The sequence below is a fragment of the Monodon monoceros genome, unplaced genomic scaffold (genome assembly GCF_005190385.1).
Source record: "Monodon monoceros isolate NGI ecotype Baffin Bay Population unplaced genomic scaffold, NGI_Narwhal_1 Super_Scaffold_15, whole genome shotgun sequence".
In the NCBI taxonomy this organism is placed as follows: domain Eukaryota; kingdom Metazoa; phylum Chordata; class Mammalia; order Artiodactyla; family Monodontidae; genus Monodon; species Monodon monoceros.
Genome location: NW_021703771.1, coordinates 41016046 through 41038161, shown reverse-complemented (window position 1 = coordinate 41038161; position 22116 = coordinate 41016046). Strand labels below are relative to the sequence as shown.

The 22116-nt window shown below is 37.0% G+C and overlaps 1 protein-coding gene across 4 annotated transcripts in view; it reads left to right on the top strand.

Moving 5' to 3' along the window:
- Window positions 1-22116, top strand: part of REV3L (REV3 like, DNA directed polymerase zeta catalytic subunit) — a 186191-nt gene that overhangs the window by 109002 nt on the left and 55073 nt on the right. For all 4 annotated transcript variants that reach the window (XM_029223582.1, XM_029223584.1, XM_029223581.1 and 1 more), the window contains 5 exons: window positions 2656-3569; window positions 5382-5461; window positions 6790-6915; window positions 19224-19416; window positions 20564-20675. In XM_029223582.1, coding sequence (XP_029079415.1) covers window positions 2656-3569; window positions 5382-5461; window positions 6790-6915; window positions 19224-19416; window positions 20564-20675 — 1425 coding nt within the window. The remainder of the gene's footprint in view (window positions 1-2655; window positions 3570-5381; window positions 5462-6789; window positions 6916-19223; window positions 19417-20563; window positions 20676-22116) is intronic.

Genomic DNA, 22116 nt, shown 5'->3' with positions numbered 1-22116 from the left:
CACACACACACACACACACACACACACACACACACACACACACACACGGCCAATAGCAAAATCTGAAGGAATAACAGCACTGGCCTATTTGTAAACCAGTAGTTAAGTAGGTATCCTGTCCTGCCTGCTTCATCAAGATATAGAACATATCTGATAAGAGCTCAGTTGGGGAACATGGCTTAATCCAGGAAGTTTAAGTGATGGCTTTTGGTCCTGCCCCCGTGTCTTTGATCCCTTTTCCTAATCAGTTGCAGAGAGAGGCAGTTCATTTCAGACATCCAGTCAGAAGCAGAGAAGAATGGCTAGGACTGCTGAGGCAGACCCTGCTTAGCCTAAATGATGGAAAGAGATATGAAGTGCCAACTAAGGCAAGAGGCCACCCTGCATGTATGCACTGACCTTGAGCACCACCATGCTCCTGACCCTAGTGAAAGAGACAGTGAGTGCTGGGCTTTTTACCCGAAGATTGGCAGTAATTTCTGCAGGAGTCCATTTAAGAAAGGGGTGAGAAAAAGTCATCAGAAATATAGAGTAGAAGAAGTTCCTTCCTCTGAGGACTTGAAGTAAAGGGCAGAAAATACCTCCCCCTACCTTACCCCCATACTTCCTAAAACATAGTTTTGCTGTTCTGTTTTGCCCAGTACCCACATGTGGCCTTTTAACATGAATGGAACTTTCTTTTTATTTCACTACCAGAATATATGAATATATAATCCTTAGACATTAGTTTCCATTATTTTGGAGGCTTTGACTTCACCAGTAATGATTATGGTATATTTTTTCATTGATCTATATTTTCTTCCTCAGCCTTACACATCTTTTTAATTCCCAGTTAATTTATCATGAGCTAGTCATTTACTCTGTGTTGCTATTAGTTGTTGTCCAACTTTGACACTTGTTTTGCAGCTGAAATAAAAGGATGATAGTCCTGATATTTGAAAAACAATCTTTTTTTTAAATTAAAAACTATGTATTCACTGTAGAAAATTTAGGAAGTATAAAAGAAGAAATAAAAATTACACCATTTCTCTACCTAGTAACAACCACTATTAATATTTTAATGTGTTTTCTTACTTTTTTAAAGTATAGCTTTTATTTTGTTTTATGAAATGTTCTTACTGTAGTCACAATATTGCATTGAAATTGATTCACTTACCATTATAATGTAAACATTTTCTAAATTTGAGTCTGTTGAAGCATCATTTTAATGGCTGCATAATACTCTATCATGTGATTATTACTGGACAGAAAGGTTGCTCTCTGTTTTGCTACTATACATAATTATGTGATTAGTATCATCTTCATAAAGCATTTCTTCTATTTTGGAATTTTTACTTACAGCTCTCGAAGTAGGATTACTGAAAAATTTAAGGCTCTTCATATATATTAATTACAACATGAGCTGTAGCAATTAGCATGCTGCTGACAGTATTCAAGAAACTGAACTTACCACACCTCAGCAATTTTTGCTATTTTTTACTTCATTATGATCTCTGTATTATTAATATTAGAATTGGGTATAGTCACATGACGTGTACTCATTTCCTTCAATAGCAATAATCCTGCTTCTAATTTTTCATAAAGCTGCAAGGTGGGTGTTGGGAAGGTGTTAGATCCTGATTATGGAGTTAAATAGTAGGGGCCAAAATCTTTCCATGTAAAGGGGAAAAGGAAATGTGGTAACTCTGGTGCTGCTCCTTCAGCTTCAATCAGAAAACAAGAATTCAGTTCATTGAGTTTTATCTAGAGAATGACCAGGTCATTTGGGAAATCATGCCCTATGAGAAGTAACTGAAGAAACTAAGACTATCTTCATATCCATGAAAGAGATACCATGAAGAAGAAAAAGTAGAGTTATGTTGCTGCAGAAGGCAGAAATAGTACCAATGGATATGTTAGAGAAGGAGAGAGGTTTAGCTTAATATTTATAATAACTGTTGGAAACTAGACCATGTTACCTTTTAATTAGTGATTCCTCACATACACATACATTAGTAGCACTTAAATTATGTGGGCTCTGCCAACTCCTAAGTTCTTATGTTAGTATTAAACCTTGTCATGTAAAGGGAAGAAAGAATTATGGTAGTTTACCTCAACTGTATATAATTTTTTGTAATATTTAAGGGAATTTGATAGGGTACAAAGATTTGTTTGAACTGACTGGCTTTGCTGAACTACTATGTACAGAGAGTAGAGAATGTAGAAAGAGGCTATAGATAAAATCCAGGGATATAGTCTCAGATGATAAACTCTTCCATTGTTTTTATCCTAATGTGGTGACAGTGGAAAATTATTTAAGATCAGTAGAGGAAAGGACTCTGATGAATTTGTACCATCTCCTTGAAGAAAAGAAGGCTTCATTGGACACTTCAGACAAAAACAAATACCTTCTTTCCCTGGTATTGAGGATACCTTCTGAAGGAAGTTAATTTAGTAGTCATATACCTGTGAGGAAAAGCATATTGAGACTAAAGATAGAGTGTACCTGCATAAAATGTGTGTGTTGGAGGGGGTGGGTAGGGTGTGGAAAGGGAAGAAAGGTGGCATTTTTAAGACTCCAAAAGGAACTTTTAAAAATATCTAGCTTAAGGAGCTAAATATTTTGGTAATTGCTCTTTGAGGCAAAACAGTTGTTCTAAAATATATTGTTTATAGGGAGATCGGTGGACGGCTTCTCATAGTAGAAACACGACTTCCAAATGATCTGGCTGAGTTTGAGGGAGACTTTTCCTTGGAAGGACTTCGTCTATGGAAAACAGCATTCTCAGCAATGACTCAAAATCCAAGACCTGGGTCACCCCCTCACAATGGCCAACCAATTGTCAATAAAGGGTCAAGTAATAGCCATAAAATGGTTGAAGATAAAAAAATTGTGATTATGCCTTGCAAATGTGCCCCAAGTCGACAACTGGTTCAAGCATGGCTTCAAGCCAAAGAAGAATATGAACGTTCCAAGAAACTGTCTAAAAAGGAGCTAACTGGAGTTGTAAAATCTGATGACAACTTCAGCTCCTCAGTTAATCCAGATGACAAACCTGTAGTGCCTCCAAAAATGGATACAACTGCACACATACTCCCCACTACAGCACATACCAAGGAAGATGTTGATAATTCTCAGATTGCTTTACAAGCACCAACCACAGAATGCAGTCGAACTGCAAGTGAAAGTCAGATGGTGCCACCAGTTGCTTCTGCAGATGATGCTGAGAAAGAAGAGGATGATGATGATGACTATTGTGTTGGTTATAGCTCCCCTGATTCTCCAGTGATTCCCCCTTGGCAAGAAGCAACATCACCAGATTCCAAAACATTAAATGGAGGTGACAGACCCTCATCACTAGTAGAGGACATACATTCTCTGACTATTGAGGACTTCTTAAAGCCTGTAAAAGATGGTATACAGAAAAGCCCCTGCAGTGAGCCTCAGGAACCTCTAGTGGTATCCCCAATTAATGTTAGGACAAGAACTGGGATATGTGAGTCACTTTGCCTTCATAGTACACCAATCATACAGAGAAAACTTGTGGAAAGGCTTCCTGAGGCAACTGGCCTTAGCCCTTTGTCAACAGGTAAGTTTTACAAGTAACAGAAAGCCTCCATAAAGCTTTTCAATAGACTATGTAATGAAAATCAGAGCTTTTTAAATGAAATTTTAGCTCAGGTAATGAGAGATTATTATTTTATCATGTCTTGGAAGGACATCATCACCTGGAAACTTCTTTATCTTTCTGCTGTGAAATATACTTACATCTACTTCCATCCTGTGTTCTTGCCTTCTCGGTAAAATATAGGAGCCCTCTCAGAAACCTTACCTTCTTCTCAACTTGATTTTTCCCATTGGCTTTGGTATATACCCAAATCTCTCCCACCCTTTGAAATAGAAAAAAACCCAAACACCTGCCTTGACCTTACATCTGCCGGCTTCTGGTCTTTTTTCTCTGCTTCTCTCCTTTAAAGCCAAATTTCTTAAAAGATTTCTCCAATTTGACAACTCTATTTCTTTACCTTCTACTCATTTCTCAACCCCCTCCAAACTGCATTGTGCCCCCATCATCCCGCCAGTATGGCTCTTGTAAAGATTCTTTATAACCTTCAGGTAGCTAAAGCTAATGGATGTTTTTCAGTCTTCCTATCACATGCCCTCTAAGCAGCCATTGTCTTGCTGACCACACCTTCCTTCTTTGAGCTTCTTCTCCCCTTAGCTTTTCCCCTGCTCCTCTGTTTCTTCCTACTTGCTTTCCTTTGAAGCTTATCTCACATTCTCAGTTATTATCTGAATATTGGAGTTTATTAAGGCTTAGCCTTAAGCTTTCTCTCTCTATGTTCTTTCCCTGTATGACCTAATTCCTGCCCACAGGATTACTATAGATAACACAAATTTAAATTTCCAGTTCAGAACCCTCTTTTAAACTCCAGAACACTATATCCAGCTGCCTTTGCCATTTCTACTTGAATGCTCAAAGCCACCACAAGGTCAGTATTTTTTTAACTTAATTTGTGATCTCACTGCATTCATTCACCACCAACCACATAGCACACTTTATGCATACACATACATGCCCGCACATTGAAAACCATTGGTCCTCTTTCATTTTTCCTTATTTCAATGAATAGTACCACCATTTCTCTGTCACTGAGTTACACAGGTCAGAAACAAGGGATTTATTTATAATACTCACCTGATTGCCTCACTGCCCATCCTGTGGTTTCCACACTTCTTTGTTTCCTAAATTACCCAGATCTCTCTACCTCTGTCTCTGCCACTACCAAGCCCTCGTCTCTCACCTGGGCTTCTACCCTAGCTTTCTTATTCACCCTTAACCAGTCTCCAGGTTTTTTTGCTCAGTAATCAGGGAAAATCCACACTCTGTTCCTAGTTAATTCCTACTCTTTCTTACGATTTTAGCTCAAAAAAGCCTTCCTAATCTCCCTGGCTAAAAATTACCAATTATATTCCCCTTTGTTGTACTTACCCCAGTTATAATTTTATTTTTCTGTGTGTATTGATATTTGATGAATGTCTGATTTTCTCTCTAGACCCCACAAGGGTACTGTCTTTTCCTCATCATCATAAATACTTGATAAATCAGTGAATAAATGGATTAAGTGATTCCCTAGGATAATAACTTAGGTATAAAAATCAATAATTAAAATCTAAATGTTATTATTTAATACAAATTTTAAAAGTTAGTGTGGGGAACCCAGGTTTGAATTAGTTTCATTTTTAAATTATGAGGTCTTTGTGAGGAATTTATAGGACAGTACTCATGAACGGTACCTAAGAGTTTGGAAAAACAACAACAACAAGAAAACAAGCAAAAAAACCCCACAGAAGCAGGCAATTTTGATATGCATGTTAAATATAAAATTTCTTTCTACAGAACCCAAAACCCAGAAATTGAGTCATAAGAAAGGAAGTAACACTGACGCTTTTAGAAGAGTACTCTTAAAACAAGCAAAGGTAACTATGCTAAACATATTTAAAGATCAGTGGATAAGATCCATTCTTATTCTTAGATTTCAGTTAGATAATTGATAACTTTGTGTCTCGATTTTTTAATTTATTATATTTTTGCATCATTTTATTTACATATCTTTGAGACAACAAGAAATTGCCTAATTTTTTTTAAAGTTTTTTTTGTTGTTGGGATCTAAAAGATTCTTATATGTAAATACAAATATTACAGAGAAAGTGAATATGATAGCCAAAATGTGGATTATGAGGATACAAATACATTAACTGATTACTGGCAAAATCAGAACAATCCAATGACAGCAGAGCTCAAGTAAGTGATTTTTGATCCCACCAAAAATATATCCTTTTTCTTGGTTTATTACTTTTTTCTCAAATATAACATTATTGATTTTTCAGTTCATTTTACTAAGTAGCAAAGGAAAGCAACATTATTTACTACTGAAACTCTGAAAAATCATAAATGTCTTTATTCAAATACTAAAAATTGTGGTAATACTTAACCTGGAAATATATGGTTATGTGAAAAAAGTATACATTAGACATGTATCCTTAGAAATATATGATAGTGATCACTTCTGTATTGGTCACTTCTCATAAATATCATTAACTACATAAAATATATTTTAGTATTTTTATTTTGAGATTACAAATGCTTTTTAAAACTTTCATTTTTAAATCAGTATTATTGAATTACGAGTCATATATATTAAAAACAAGTACGAGTGTATTGTGAACATAAATCAACACTTTGGGGAAAATCGTTAATGGATGTGGAAATCAGAAAAAAATATTTAAAAAAAAAATAGATTCTATTCTTTCTAACCCCTTGAAAATTATTTACGCTTTAGTTTATCTTTCAGATACATGTTGTATTAGGGTAAAATAAAACCCCACAATTTCAAATCTTCTTTAAACTTTAGCCAAACTAGTTGCAGATACATTGCTTGCTTGCTTGCTTGCTTGTCATACTTCCAAGAAAAGTCAAGATAAATGTCCTTGTGGTAAAATGTCAACTCTCTACAAGACTATTATTTTCAATATTTTGGGTTTGTAAACTCAAAAATCAATTTATGGTTGGCTTACAGATTATATCAGATATTTCTACATATATACAGTTCTAGCATCTTGAATTACTAGCCTGAAAAAAAATGCTAATAAAATACTTAAGTTTCTTCTTGGATCTAAAGAGATGATGCTAGTTTATTGTGTATTACTAAGTACATAAAGTATGTTGTCTAAGCAGAAATAAGTAATCAAAAGAAAGGAAATAATTGCTTATTTATCTTTTTCTGGCTCTGTGTTTTTTTTAATAGAATCAATGTGCAGCAGTAAATACTCCAAAGAAAGACACTTCCCAGATTGATGGACCATCTTTAAACAATACTTATGGTTTCAAAGTCAGCATACAAAACTTACAGGAGGCAAAAGCTTTACATGAGGTAAAACGGTAACAGTAAGGACACATGCACTTTAACTCTTACGTTTTATTCTATGGTACAAGTATAGAAATTTTTTTACTGACAGAGGAATACATTGAATTCTATACCTGTTAATCTTTATTTTCTTATTATCCTTTCTATTTTATATATTTATATAAAACAGAGAAACTTTAAAACTAGTCATCAGTTATTGAGACTGCTTTGTGGTTTCACAGTTTTCACAAAGCTTATACCTGAAATTTAAAAAGAAGCTAAAATTAGAAAAGGTTTTTTAGCTATTGGAAACTCTGTATGTTACTCTGGGATTATATTATATCCCATCCCAAATGTGATGTCTACTTGTGTTTTCTATTTGGTTGGCTCAGTGGATTAGTGCTTGCTACAGTTCATTTGTTCACATAATCTTTATAACCCAGTTACCTTCACAGCACAGACTGTATGCAAAGACTCGGAAGCTATCTTGTAAAAATGCACATTCTCACTGGAGAATATGTATGAATGGTTCACTGTAAATTTATGTGTATTAAAGAAAACACAACAGTAACATATGTGACTGGCAATGAGGTGAAAATTAGAATATATTTTAGTTGTTTATACCTGTCCTGTCAGTATGGTAGCCACTAGCTATGTGGCTATTGAGAATTTTAAATTTGGCTTATACATCTAAGAATGGAATTTTAAATTTCGTTTAATTTTAACTAATTTGTTTCCATTAAAAATTTTGCAACCTCATTGAGATGTGCTATAAATGTAAAATGCATACTGCTTTCAAAGACTTAATAGGAAAATAGAATATAAAGTACCTTATCAGTAATTTTTTATATTGATTACATGTTGAAAGGGTAGTTTTTGATGTATTGGATTAAATGAAAATATTTTAAAATTAATTTAACCTATTTTTACCATTTTTTAATGTGACAACTAGAAAATTTTAAATTATGTATGTGACTTTCATGATATTTCTTTTGGTCAGTGCTGGTTTATACAGTCGTTTTATGTTTTTGCCCTTATAGCAGAGAATTTGATTCTTTTGTTGGTTTTTTGGTCTCAAGTCAGTTCTGTCTTCTAAGAATTGGATGAATAGACTAAGAGGAAAATTTAAATATTGTCCTCATTTTTACCCTAAATTTGAACTAAGAATTGTACTTTTGAGAATTAGATTGGAACATAGTCTAACTCCCTAATTGTTTATTTGTACATTTTTTCATTCAACAGCATTCATTTAGTTCCTGTTTTATACCTGGCCTTGTACTCTCCCCTGAAGCCCAGATAAATTAAGTAACAAACTCAGGAATATTTATCTTATCAAGTACACACCCGAAATTCGAAATTTAAAATACTTTGTTAAAAAATATTTATTAAAGCAAATTTGATAGACCTTAACAAAAAGACTTGTTACATTTGATTTTTCTGTTATTATTTGAAAAAAATATTTTTCTTCCAGTACTGTTATTTTATTCTACGTAACCCTGTTTCAGAATCCTGGGCCTTCTTGAAGTTAAAATCACTTTGGGGGTCCAGCAGGTTGCTCATAGCTTCCCATCACATGCTTCCTTCATCTCAAGGCACACTCCAAATAGCCACCTGGTGGTCAAATAGGGATTGAACCAAAAAAAAATCTACTATACTCTATTCCGTTTTCTACAAAATTGTGCTCACAGCATTTTTTCCTGTTTCCCATTACCCTGGGCTAATCTCTCTCTCTCTTCTGCATACAAATACTCAATTCAGAAAAGAAAATTTGCAATCGTTGCCCTTTCTTTTTTTTTTTTCAACGTCTTTATTGGAGTATAATTGCTTTACAATGTTGTGTTAGCTTCTGCTGTATAAAAAAGTGAATCAGCTATATGCATACGTATATCCCCATATCCCCTCCATCTTGCGTTTCCCTCCCACTCTCTTTATCCCACCCCTCTAGGTGGTTGCAAAGCAGAGCTAATCTCCCTGTGCTATGCAACTGCTTCCCACTAGCTATCTATTTTACATTTGGTAGTGTATAGATGTCTTAGTTACTCTCTCACTTTGCCCCAGCTTACTTCCCCCTCCTTGTGTCCTGAAGTCCATTCTCTACATCTGTGTCTTGATTCTTGCCCTGCCCCTAGGTTCTTCAGAACCATTTTTTTTTTTAGATTCCATATATATGTGTTAGCATACGGTATTTGTTTTTCTCTTTCTGACTTACTTCACTCTGTGTGACAGACTCTAGGTCCATCTACCTCATTACAAATAACTCAGTTTCGTTTCTTTTTATGGCTGAGTAATATTCCATTGTATATATGTGCCACATCTTCTTTATCCATTCATCTGTCAGTGGACACTTAGGTTGCTTCCATGTCCTGGCTGTTGTAAATAGTGCTGCAGTGAACATTGTGGTACATGACTCTTTTTGAACTATGGTTTTCTCAGGGTATATGCCCAGTAGTGGGATTGCTGGGTCATATGGTAGTTCTAATTTTAGGGTTTTTTTTAGTTGTTTTTTTTTGTGGTACACAGGCCTCTCACTGTTGTGGCCTCTCCCATTGCGGAGCACAGGCTCCGGACGTGCAGGCTCAGCAGCCATGGCTCACGGGCCCAGCCGCTCCGCAGCATGTGGGATCTTCCCGGACTGGGGCACAAACCCATGTCCCCTGCATCGGCAGGCGGACCCTCAACCACTGCACCACCAGAGAAGCCCTATTTTTAGTTTTTTAAGGAACCTCTACTGTTCTCCATAGTGGCTGTATCAATTTACATTCCCACCAACAGTGCAAGAGGGTTCCCTTTTCTCCACACCCTGTCCAGCATTTATTGTTTGTAGAATTTTTGATGATGGCCATTCTGACCTGTATGTGGTGATACCTCACTGTAGTTTTGATTTGCATTTCTCTAATGATTAGTGATATTGAGCATCTTTTCATGTGTTTGTTGGCAACCTGTATATCTTCTTTGGAGAAATGTCTATTTAGGTCTTCTGCCCATTTTTGGATTGGGTTGTTTGTTTCTTTGATATTGAGCTACATAAGCTGCTTGTATGCTTTGGAGATTAATCCTTTGTCAGTTGCTTCATTTGCAAATATTTTCTCCCATTCTGAGGGTTGTCTTTTTTATGGTTTCCTTTGCTATGCAAAAGCTTTTAGTTTCATTAGGTCCCATTTGTTTATTTTTATTTCCATTACTCTAGGAGGTGGGTCAAAAAGGATCTTGCTGTGATTTATGTCATAGAGTGTTCTGCCTGTGTTTTCCTCTAAGAGTTTGATAGTGTCTGGCCTTACATTTAGGTCTTTAATCCATTTTGAGTTTATTTTTGTGTATAGTGTTAGGAAGTGTTCTAATTTCATTCTTTTACATGTAGCTGTCCAGTTTTCCCAGCAGCACTTATTGAAGAGGATGTCTTTTCTCCATTGTATACTTTTGCCTCCTTTATCAAAGATAAGGTGATCATATGTGTGTGGGTTTATCTCTGGGCTTGCTATCCTGTTCCATTGATCTATATTTCTGTTTTTGTTCTAGTACCATACTGTCTTGATTACTGTAGCTTTGTAGTATAGTCTGAAGTCCAGGAGCCTGATTCCTCCAGCTCTGTTTTTCTTTCTCAAGATTGCTTTGGCTATTTGGGGTCTTTTGTGTTTCCATACAAATTGTGCAGTTTTTTGTTCTAGTTCTATGAAAAATGCCAGTGGTAGTTTAATAGGGATTGCACTGAATCTGTAGATTGCTTTGGGTAGTAGAGTCATTTTCACAATGTTGATTCTTCCAATCCAGGAACACAGTATATCTCTCCATCTGTTTGTATCATCTTTAATTTCTCTCATCATTGTCTTATAGTTTTCTGCATACAGGTCTTTTGTCTCCTTAGGTAAGTTTATTCCTAGGTATTTTTTTCTTTTTGTTGCAACAGTAAATGGGAGTGTTTCCTTAATTTCTCTTTCAGATTTTGCATCATTAGTGTATAGGAATGAAAGAGATTTCTGTGCATTAATTTTGTATCCCGCTATTCTACCAAATTCATTGATTAGCTTTAGTAGTTTTCTGGTAGCATCTTTAGGATTCTCTGTGTGTAGTATCATGTCATCTGCAAACAGTGACAGTTTTACTTCTTCTTTTCCAATTTGTATTCCCTTTATTTTTTTTTCTTCTCTGATTGCCGTGGCTACAACTTCCAAAACTATGTTGAATAATAGTCATGAGAGTGAGCAACCTTGCCTTGTTCCTGATCTTAGAGGAAATGGTTTCAGGTTTTCACCATTGAGAACGATGTTGGCTGTGGGTTTGTCATATATGGTCTTTATTATGTTGCAGTAGGTTCCCTCTATGCCTACTTTCTGGAGAGTTTTTATCATAAATGGGTGTTGAATTTTGTCAAAAGCTTTTTCTGCATCGATTGAGATGGTCATATGGTTTTTCTCCTTCAGTTTGTTAATATGGTGTATCACATTGATTGATTTGCATATATTAGAGAATCCTTCATTCCTGGGATAAACCCCATTGATCATGGTGTATGATCCTTTTAATGTGCTGTTGGATTCTGTTTGCTAGTATTTTGTTGAGGATTTTTGCATCTATGTTCATCAGTGATATTGGCCTGTAGTTTTCTTTCTTTGTGACATCCTTGTCTGGTTTTGGTAACAGGGTGATGGTGGCCTCGTAGAATGAGTTTGGGAGTGTTCCTCCCTCTGCTATATTTTGGAAGGGTTTGAGAAGGATGGGTGTTAGCTCTTCTCTAAATGTTTGATAGAATTCGCCTGTGAAGCTATCTGGTCCTGGGCTTTTGTCTGTTGGAAGATTTTTAATCACAGTTTCAGTTTCAGTGCTTGTCATTTGTTAATATTTTCTATTTCTTCCCGGTTCAGTCTTGGAAGGTTGTGCTTTTCTACGAATTTGTCCATTTCTTCCAGGTTGTCCATTTTATTGGCCTATAGTTGCTTGTAGAAGTCTCTCATGATCCTTTGTATTTCTGCAGTGTAATTTGTTACCTCTCCTTTTTCATTTCTAATTCTATTGATCTGAGTCTTCCTTTTTTTCTGGATGAGTCTGGCTAATGGTTTATCAACTTTATCTTCTCAAAGAACCAGTTTTTAGTTTTATTGATCTTTGCTGTTGTTTCCTTCATTTCTTTTTCATTTATTTCTTATTTCTGATCTGATCTTTATGATTTCTTTCCTTCTGCTAACTTTGGGGTTTTTTTGTTCTTCTTTCCCTAATTCCTCTAGGTGTAAGTTTAGATTGTTTGAGATTTTTCTTGTTTCTTGAGGTAGCATTGTATGCTATAAACTTCCCTCTTAGAACTGCTTTTACTTCATCCCATAGGTTTTGGTTCGTTGTGCTTTCATTGTCATTTGTTTCTACGTATTTTTTGATTTCTTCAGTGATCTCTTGGTTAATTAGTAGTGTATTGTTTAGCCTCCATGTGTTTGTATTTTTTTTACAGTTTTTTTTACTGTAACTGATATCTAGTCTCATAGCGTTGTGGTCAGAAAAGACACTTGATACAATTTCAGTTTTCTTAAATTTACCTAGGCTTGATTTGTGACCCAAGATATGGTCTGTCCTGGAGAATGTTCCATGAGCACTTGATAAGAAAGTGTATTCTGTTGTTTTTGGATGGAATGTCCTATAAATATCAGTTGAGTCCATCTTAATGTGTCATTTAAAACTTGTGTTTCCTTATTCATTTTCATTTTGGATGATCTGTCCGTTGGTGAAAGCGGGGTGTTAAAGTCCCCTACTATTTCGGTGTTACTGTTGATTTCCCCTTTTATGGCTGTTAGCATTGCCATGTGTACTGAGGTGCTCCTATGTTGGGTGCATAAATATTTACAATTGTTATATTTTCTTCTTGTATTGATCCCTTGATCATTACATAGTGTCCTTCTTTGTCTCTTGTAGTAGTCTTTATTTTAAAGTCTATTTTGTCTGATACGAGAATTGCTACTCCAGCTTTCTTTTGATTTCCACTTGCATGGAATACCTTTTTCCATCCCCTCACTTTCAGTCTGTATTTGTCCCTAGGTCTGAATTGGGTCTCTTGTAGACAGCATATGTACGGGTCTTGTTTCTGTATCCAGTCAGACAGTCTATGTCTTTTGGTTGTAGCATTTAATTCATTTACATTTAAGGTGATTATTGATATTTATGTTCCTATTACCATTTTCTTAATTGTTTTGGGTTTGTTTTTGCAGGTCTTTTCCTTGTCTTGTATTTCCTGCCCAGAGAAGTTCCTTTAGCATTTGTTGTAAAGCTGGTTTGGTGGTGAATTCTCTTAACTTTTGCTTTATCTTTAAAGGTTTTAATTTCTCCATTGAATCTGAATGGGATCCTTGCTGGGTAGAGTAATCTTGGTTGTAGGTTTTTCCCTTTCATCACTTTAAATATGTCCTGCTACTCCCTTCTGGCTTGCAGTGTTTCTGCTGAAAAATCAGCTGTTAACCTTATGGGGATTCCCTTGTATGTTATTTGTTGCTTTTCCCTTGCTGCTTTTAATATTTTTTCTTTGTATTTAATTTTTGAGAGTTTGATTAATATGTGTCTTGGCGTGTTTCTCTTTGGGTTTATCCTGTATGGGACTCTCTGTGCTTCCTGGACTTGACTGACTATTTCCTTTCCCATGGTAGGGAAGTTTTCGACTATAATCTCTTCAAATATTTTCTCAGTCTCTTTCTTTTTCTCTTCTTCTTCTGGGACCCCTATAATTCGAATGTTGGTGCATTTAATTTTGTCCCAGAGGTCTTTGAGACTGTCCTCAATTCTTTTCATTCTTTTTTCTTTATTCTGCTCTTCAGTAGTTATTTCCACTATTTTATCTTTCAGGTCACTTATCCACTCTTCTGCCTCAGTTATTCTGCTGTTGATTCATTTTACAGTATTTTTAATTTCAGTAATTGTGTTGCTCATCAGTCTTTGTTTGCTCTTTAGTTCTTCTAGGTCCTTTTTAAATGTTTCTTGTATTTTCTCCATTCTGTTTCCGAGATTTTGGATCATCTTTACTATCATTACTCTGAATTCTTTTTCAGGTAGGTTGCCTATTTCGTCTTCATTTATTTGGTCTTGTGGGTTTTACCTTGCTCCGTCTGTAATGTATTTTTTTGTAGGGTTTGTTTTTTGATGGGTGGTACTGTATTTCTGTCTCACTGGTTGTTTGACCTGAGACGTCCAGCAGTGGAGTTTGCAGGCAGTTAGATAGAGTTGGGTTTTGGTGCTGAGATGAGGACCTCCGGGAGGCCTCACTCCGATTGATATTCCCTGGGGTCTGAGGTTCTCTGTTAGTCCAGCAGTTTGGACTGGGAGTTCCCACCACAGGAACTTGGGCCCAACCTCCAGCCTGGGAACCAAGATCTCGCAAGCTTCATGGCACGGTTAAAAAAAAAAAGAGAGAGAGAGAGAGAAAAAGGAGCAGTACAATATCAAAGAATAAAAAAATAAAATTAGAAAGATAGAAAATACATTAGGAAAAATAAAACTATAATTGAAAGAACTGCAACAAGGTAAAATAAAACCACAATAGAAAAAAGAAAGGGTGGGGGGAACAAGCCAAAAGGAGAGAACAATGACAAAGTATAAAGAATAAAATAAAATTAGAAAAATAAAAGATTAGGAAAAATCAAAATATTAAAGAATCAACAACATTGAATCAACAAAGCAAAACAGAACCCCAATCTAAAAGACGAAAAAAGAAAAGAAAAGAAAAAAAAAAAGCCTTGGCTATGGGGGTGGAGTTTAGGTGGGGGTGTAACTTAGGCAGAGGCAGGGTTTAGGGTGGGGCAGGACCTAGGTGGTTGGTGGGGGGGGTGTGTTCAAGTGTGGGGCAGGGCCTCTCAGAGGGGAGAGGCAGCACGTGGAAAGGAGGGCCTCTGGAGTGTGGAGTTCCAGAGTTTGGAGGTAGGGCCCTGAGTGAGGGTGTGTGGGTGGGGTTTAGGCCCAGCGTATTGGGGTGGGTCTCCGAGTGTAGAGGTGGGGCCCTGGGTGGGGGTGTAGGGGCGGGGCTTGGGCTCCGCTTTGCAGGAGGGAGGCTTGGAGGGCACAGGATTAGGCCCGGGAGCCCAACAGGTTCCCCGGTGCCTAAGTAGACAGGGAAAGTGCTGGCCCTGTTCCCTTCCATTTCCTCGCACCACTCCTGCACCGTCTCCCCCAGAGTCTCCCCCGTTGCCGCTGGACCCCTAACCATGGGTGGGTCCCACTGGGTGTAGGAACTCCTGCCCTCCCCCAGCCACCCCTCAGCTGGTCCCAGAGGTCCAGCCTTTACTTTTGCTCCCCCTTTCCTTCCTCCCATTCCTTCCGGACCCGCACGGCTAGAGGGCACTTAGGTGGGCAGAGGATCAGGCCTGGGATCTCATCAGGTTCCTGGGGGTCCATGTGGGCAGAGGATGCCTGGCCATGCTCCCTTTTGATCCTCTGCCCTTCCAGTGGTCCCCCAATTTCCCCCTTCGGTCATGGGATTCCTTCCCCTCCCCAGCCGCCCCTCAGGGGCAGCAGTCCTGGGCCATCTCCAGTTCTCCTCCCCCTTCACTCCCCCCATGCCCCACGTCCTACCCAGTCGGTGGGGGTTCCTCCCATCCCCTAGGTGTCTGTAGTCCCCCACTGGTGTCTGGTAGGTGCCCTAGTTTTGAGGAGATGTGAATCCACGTTCTCCTATTATGCCATCTTGACTCTGCCCCCCTTGTCCCTTTCTTACGTACGTCTTTACTGATAACACTTAGTACATCTCTCTCTCCATCTCTTCATTCCATATGTTGGCTTAGAAAAAAATGCCCCTAAGAACACTAATGCATTTTATGTCAAGGAATAAAAAGGCAAAATTTGAGTGGGCAATTTGACCTGGTATATGAATAAGTCAACCTCCAAGACTCTTTTCGACCTGAAATTGTCTTCAGTCTTCTCCATAGTCTTTCCACGTGTTCATTGTTTTCTAATTAAAGTGGGTTTTTTTTTTGTTTTGTTTGGGTTTGGAGAGAGGTTTTCCATTTCATATTTTTGTACATGCTTATCATTTAAAAGAATAAATCCTGAAGAGTATATATTTAAAAGTAAAAGTTATTTTCATTAGCTCCCCATTTTACTTGGTTTGATTTTTTTTAATATTACTTGTTTTTTAAAAAAATAGAAACAGCAATATATATTTCTTAAGGAAAGTGGTGGATTTTTGGAAATTTGTTTCATTGTTCCATATGCCTTATACATGCATAATTAATGTTCTTATATTTTAAAAAGTACTTAATAACAAAGTTACTAATGAATGCATGCACTATTACATACATGTACATGGTAAAAAATTTGACATCATGACAAAAAGATTACCACAATAATGTTCATTGCAGCTCTATTTACAATAGCCAGGACATGGAAGCAACGTAAGTGTCTATCAACAGATGAATGGATAAAGAAGATGTGGCACATATATACAATGGAATATTACTCAGCCATAAAAGGAAACAAAATTGAGTTATTTGTAGTGAGGTGGATGGACCTAGAGTCTGTCATACAGAGTGAAGTAAGTCAGAAAGAGAAAAACAAATACTGTATGCTAACATATATATGGAATCTAAAAAGGAAAAAATTGTTCTGAAGAACCTAGGGGCAGGACAGGAATAAAGACACAGACATAGAGAATGGACTTGAGGACATGGGGAGGGGGAAGGGTAAGCTGGGACGAAGTTAGAGAGTGGCATGGACATATATACACTACCAAATGTAAAATAGATAGCTAGTGGGAAGCAGCTGCATAGCACAGGGAGATCAGCTCAGTGCTTTGTGACCACCTAGAGGGGTGGGATAGGGAGGATGGGAGGGAGACACAAGAGGGAGGAGATATGGGATATATGTATATGTATAGCTGATTCACTTTGTTATAAAGCAGAAACTAACACACCATTGTAAAGCAATTATACTACAATAAAGATGTTAAAAAAAAAAAGACAAAAAGATTTCCATTGAAAAGTAAGCTGCTCTCCCACCTGACTAAGCAGTCCACTTCCCCAAAAGCAATAAACAGTTTTATATTTTTTGTCTCTTTGCAGACATTTTCTATGCATGTACTTAACATTTTTAACATACATGGAAGCATACTACACTCGTTCCATTTATCCGTGTATTATGGTGGTCTTTCCATTTTAGGACACGTAGATCTGGCTCATTCTTTTGAAAATTTTAAAGGCTACAGAGTTTTCCATTCTGTAGTTTTTATGGAAGCCACATAATTTATGTAACCAGTTCCCAACTGATAGACATTTAGGTTTTTAGTCTTTTTAACTTATAAAAAACTGAAAATATTACCATCTTTAGTGAACATCTTTGTGCATATATTTTGGCTACATATATGAATATATCTACAGGCTTATTCTCAAGAGTATAAATGCTAGATCAAAGGATATGTCTTTTTATCTAATTGAAGTATAGTTGATTTACAACATTATATTAGTTTCAGGTGTACAACATAGTGATTCAATGTTTTGTTTTGTTTTTTTTTTTTTTTTGCGGTATGCGGGCCTCTCACTGTTGTGGCCTTTCCCGTTGCGGAGCACAGCCTCCAGACGTGCAGGCTCAGCGGCCGTGGCTCACGGGCCCAGCCGCTCCGTGGCATGTGTCATCTTCCCGGACCGGGGCATGAACCCATGTCCCCTGCATCGCCAGGCGGACTCTCAACCACTGTGTCACGAGGGAAGCCCAGCAATGCTTTTTAAACAACAGTATCTCTACGATTGTCTTAATCTTTTACTTGCCTCTGCAGATAACACTAATGCTTCATCAGTTCTAATGTAATGGACATAAGACATATCCAACACCTAAATTTCAAGAGCAAAGGAAAAAGTAATGAACTTCTGATGAAACCCAAGTGAAGAAAATATCCAAAACCTATGGGAAAGTTATGTAGAATGCAAACTCCTCTAACAGATAAGGTTATGCCATAATTTTGCAGCTGAAATGTTCAGGATCTTAATCTATTTTTGCGAAGTAAAAGTGAAGTTGAGGGCTTCCCTGGTGGCGCAGTGGTTGAGAGTCCGCCTGGGGATGCAGGGAACACGGGTTCGTGCCCCGGTCTGGGAAGATCCCACATGCTGCGGAGCAGCTGGGCCCGTGAGCCACGGCCACTGAGCCTGCGCGACCGGAGCCTGTGCTCCACAATGGGAGAGGCCACAACAGTGAGAGGCCCGCGTACCACAAAAAAAAAAAAACAAAAAAAGTTATTATAAAATAATGGATGTATTTCCCTGTACTGTACAAAATATCCTTGTTGCTTATTTATTTTATACATAGTGTTTTTTATCTCTTAATCCCCTGCCTCTATCTTGACCGTCTCCCCTTCTCTCTTCCCACTGGTAACCCCTAATTTGTTCTGTCCTTTTAAAATTTTGGTAGATATTTCTAAGTTGTCCTCCAAAGATATCTACCAAATTCTACTCCCATCACTAAGGAGAGCCTTGCATTTACATTTCTTCAACAGATGGCATGCAAGATAAATACAAAATATAAATCCTTTATTAAATTTATATGATCTGAGTAATTACCAGTAGTCTACTAATTTTTCATTGCCAGGTATATGTGTATTACTGGTACAATGATGGCTATAATTCTAGCTGTAATCATTAATCATCCAACATATATCTTGTTTTTCTTACCCAGAGTTTATTCTTACTGTCTTAGAAAGATAACAAAGGATTACAGTTAAGAAGAGTTTTTATTAGCATAGGAAAATAAGTGTAAAAAGCAAAATATTACATTTTTTGCATTATATGTCAAAGAGAAAATGTGCATAGGCAAAAAGCTAGCTATTGTGTAGTTGACAACATACAATTCTTATGATTTTTTTTTTCAGGAAAAACTGTAATTAAAAATCTGCCTAGTATGTACAAAACTCTAAATTTAAGTAGCCCTCAGAGGATTAATAGGTAGGAGTTTCAAACTAAAAAATATCTGTCTTTTCCGTTTAAAATATAGGTAAAACTATAATTAACTGGGTAGAAAGTAAAAGGTAAAATCAACAGACTTTGGTTTGAATGTACGACCACCTGGACTAGTCATTCTCTTTCTCAAATAGAAATTGCGAAAATTCAGAGGCACTGCATGTACTCTAGACAGATAGTTTTAAGTGTGTGTTGTCATTAAGAAATTACAGCATAAGCAGATTTTCTAAAAGAAAAACGTGAATTGATTTAAGCTAATCTTAGAAGTAAAAATCTAGTTTTAATTTGTGGAGTGTTAAATTGTGAATGTGTCCTTTATAACCATTTTTGTCTGTAATTTTACACGTGTATTTCCTTAGAGTCTTAGTGAAACATACTTCTTTCAGCATGTCTCAAAAAAATGTTTAAAAGTGTGATTTTTATTTCCTTTTATAGATACAAAATCTTACTCTAATCAGTGTGGAATTACATGCTCGAACTAGACGAGACTTAGAACCAGATCCTGAATTTGACCCAATCTGTGCTCTGTTCTACTGCATCTCATCTGACACTCCACTGCTGGATACAGACAAAACAGAACTCACAGGTGTAATAGTGATTGATAAAGACAAGACAGTCTCTAGTCAAGGTATTGTTCATTTTTATTAATTTTATACCTACCTACACTAGGATGAGCCTTTTAATGGCACAGTTTCTTTGCTCAAGATCTAAACCAAGCATAAGGAACTCCTCTGTAAAATGTTTGCTGAGGTGGGAGTAGGAAATGTTGTCTATAGCTTTGTCCTAAATTCATTATTCTTGAATTATTGTTAGAAGTCAGAAATAATACAATATAAAGAGCTTAATAAAATTTCCAATTAGCATATCTAATTTGATCTAAATATTATTATATAAAATACTAATTGTTAATACTGAAGTCAAATAATTGTGTAGGTTGGGTGGACAGCCTTCCTTATATATGCATGCTGGTATTTTGCTGCTAATACAGAGTTTCTCTTTACGGAGTTAAGTTACTACTGTAAGTTAATGGTTTATAAAAGACTTAAGATATATTCTAATTTTGTTGATATCTCTTCCTAAATACATACACTTTTGGTTCAGAGGTTCTTCATATAGGATACCATGTAAGGCAGTTTATAAAATACCAGGTGTTCCTCTGCAATTTTAAATAGTAATATGTGAATTCAGTCAATTGAGGAGGAAGTCTTAACATATAACAAAACTGTACAGGAATTTGCAGTTTAATCAGTGATGTGCTTGAGCTGGCTTGTACCAGTTCACAAGCCAATTGCTAAATTTTCATGAATTTTTTTGAACTAGTTGATGTCACATTGGTAGTTTCAAATTAGCCATGGTGGGAAGTTTTCACATCTTGGATATAGACAAGAAGTACAAATCAGGGCTTTTTTTTTTTTTTTCCTGGAGAGGTGTTTATAAGCATTCTCCAGCATACCACTGAGTAAAATATTCTCCACTAAGCAAGCCTCTTCCTGTAGGAAGAAACAAAGTAATTTTTCTTTTTGGGTGACACGTTATCTGGGGAATTTTGTGAATGTAGACTTTTCAGGAAAATAATTGAAAATATGAAATTTGAATTTTCAGTTACATGTACTAGAAAACCTTTAAGAAAATTTTCAAGAAACTGAGCTAATTACATATTTACTTTGGGGAATGCTGTCTCATTTTAAAGTATTTTAGGTGCATAGTCTTACTCAAAAGTAAGGGATAATAGTACTTAAACAATTATATATAATAAATATTTTGTTTATTCTTAGATATCAGATATCAGACCCCATTGCTTATTAGATCTGGAATTACAGGACTAGAAGTTACCTATGCTGCTGATGAGAAGGCACTTTTTCAAGAAATTGCACATATAATAAAGAGGTATTGTTTTGTATTTTCTGATTTTTTTTCCAGTTTTTGTTCAGAGTCCTTTTGTGCTACTGTTGATTGATATAGGTGAAAGTTAAAAATAGGAAGTGATGGGCTTCCCTGATGGTGTGGTGGTTAGGAATCCACCTGCCAGTTCAGGGGACACAGGTTCAAGCCCTGGTCTGGGAAGATCCCACATGATGCCGTGGAGCAACTAAGCCCGTGCGCCACAACTACTGAGCCTGCGCTCTAGAACCTGCGAGCCACAACTACTAAAGCCCATGTGCCACAACTACTGAAGCCCATGTGCCACAACTACTGAAGCCCACACACCTAGATCCTGTGCTCCGCAACGAGAAGCCACCGCAAGGAGAAGCCCATGCACTGCGACGAAGAGTAGCCTCCACTCGCTGCAACTAGAGGAAGCCCACGTGCAGCAACAAAGACCCAACTCAGCCACAAATAAATAAATAAAAAAGAAAAAAAATTATAAAAGAATTAAAAAAAATAGGAAGCGAATCCCTTCCTATGGCCCTTGAAAGAAAAGTTAGCCCGGAAAGGATTTTACCCTCATCTCCAACCACCATCACCACTTCCAGCAGATTAGGAATAAGAAAAGGAGTATTCTACTCTCAGGATTTGGGGCCAGTGAAAGAGAAATATTGGCTTAGCCTCTAGCTTTCCCAGTTGGATTTTAGCATTTTTCTATGGTGATGAAATAATGGGTAACTGTACTAAAGTTAAATTGTATTATTCATTAAATAGTCTTCTACCTTGGGAGCCAGCCACCATTTCAGTACCTTTTTTCTTTTTCTTTTTTTTTTTTCAAGAAAATTTTTTCTGAGTTTTAAATCAGTATTTCCAAAAAACTTTGGAATGTAATTTGTTCATAAATTTAGGACTATCTGGTACATACTCTTTTGTGCACATAGTTTCTTGAAAATCTCTTTTGACCATTTGATAGTTGGCTTTGATTCTTGATAGTAGAATCTTGTCAAAATGTATGAAAGAGTTTTTAACCAAAAAAATTTTAATTTAAAAATTAAACAAGTGGATCTCTTTTGCATTTTCTCAAGAGTATAACTCTTAGTAGCCATTGCCCATTGCTAGATGTAGGTTTTTAAAGAAAATACTCTGGATCCTGATGTATGGATAAAAGCTGTCCTTGAGCGTGTTGTTACACTCAAGCCTTTCTGTTCTGCTTTTGTAGTCGAACTTTTTCCTATAAAACTGAGATGATATCCTGCATTAAAAATCAAGGTGGGGCTTCCCTGGTGGCGCAGTGGTTGAGAGTCCGCCTGCCGATGCAGGGGACACGGGTTTGTGCCCCGGTCCAGGAAGATCCCACATGCCGCGGAGCGGCTGGGCCCGTGAGCCATGGCCGCTGAGCCTGCGCATCCGGAGCCTGTGCTCCGCAACGGGAGAGGCCACAACAGTGAGAGGCCCGCGTACC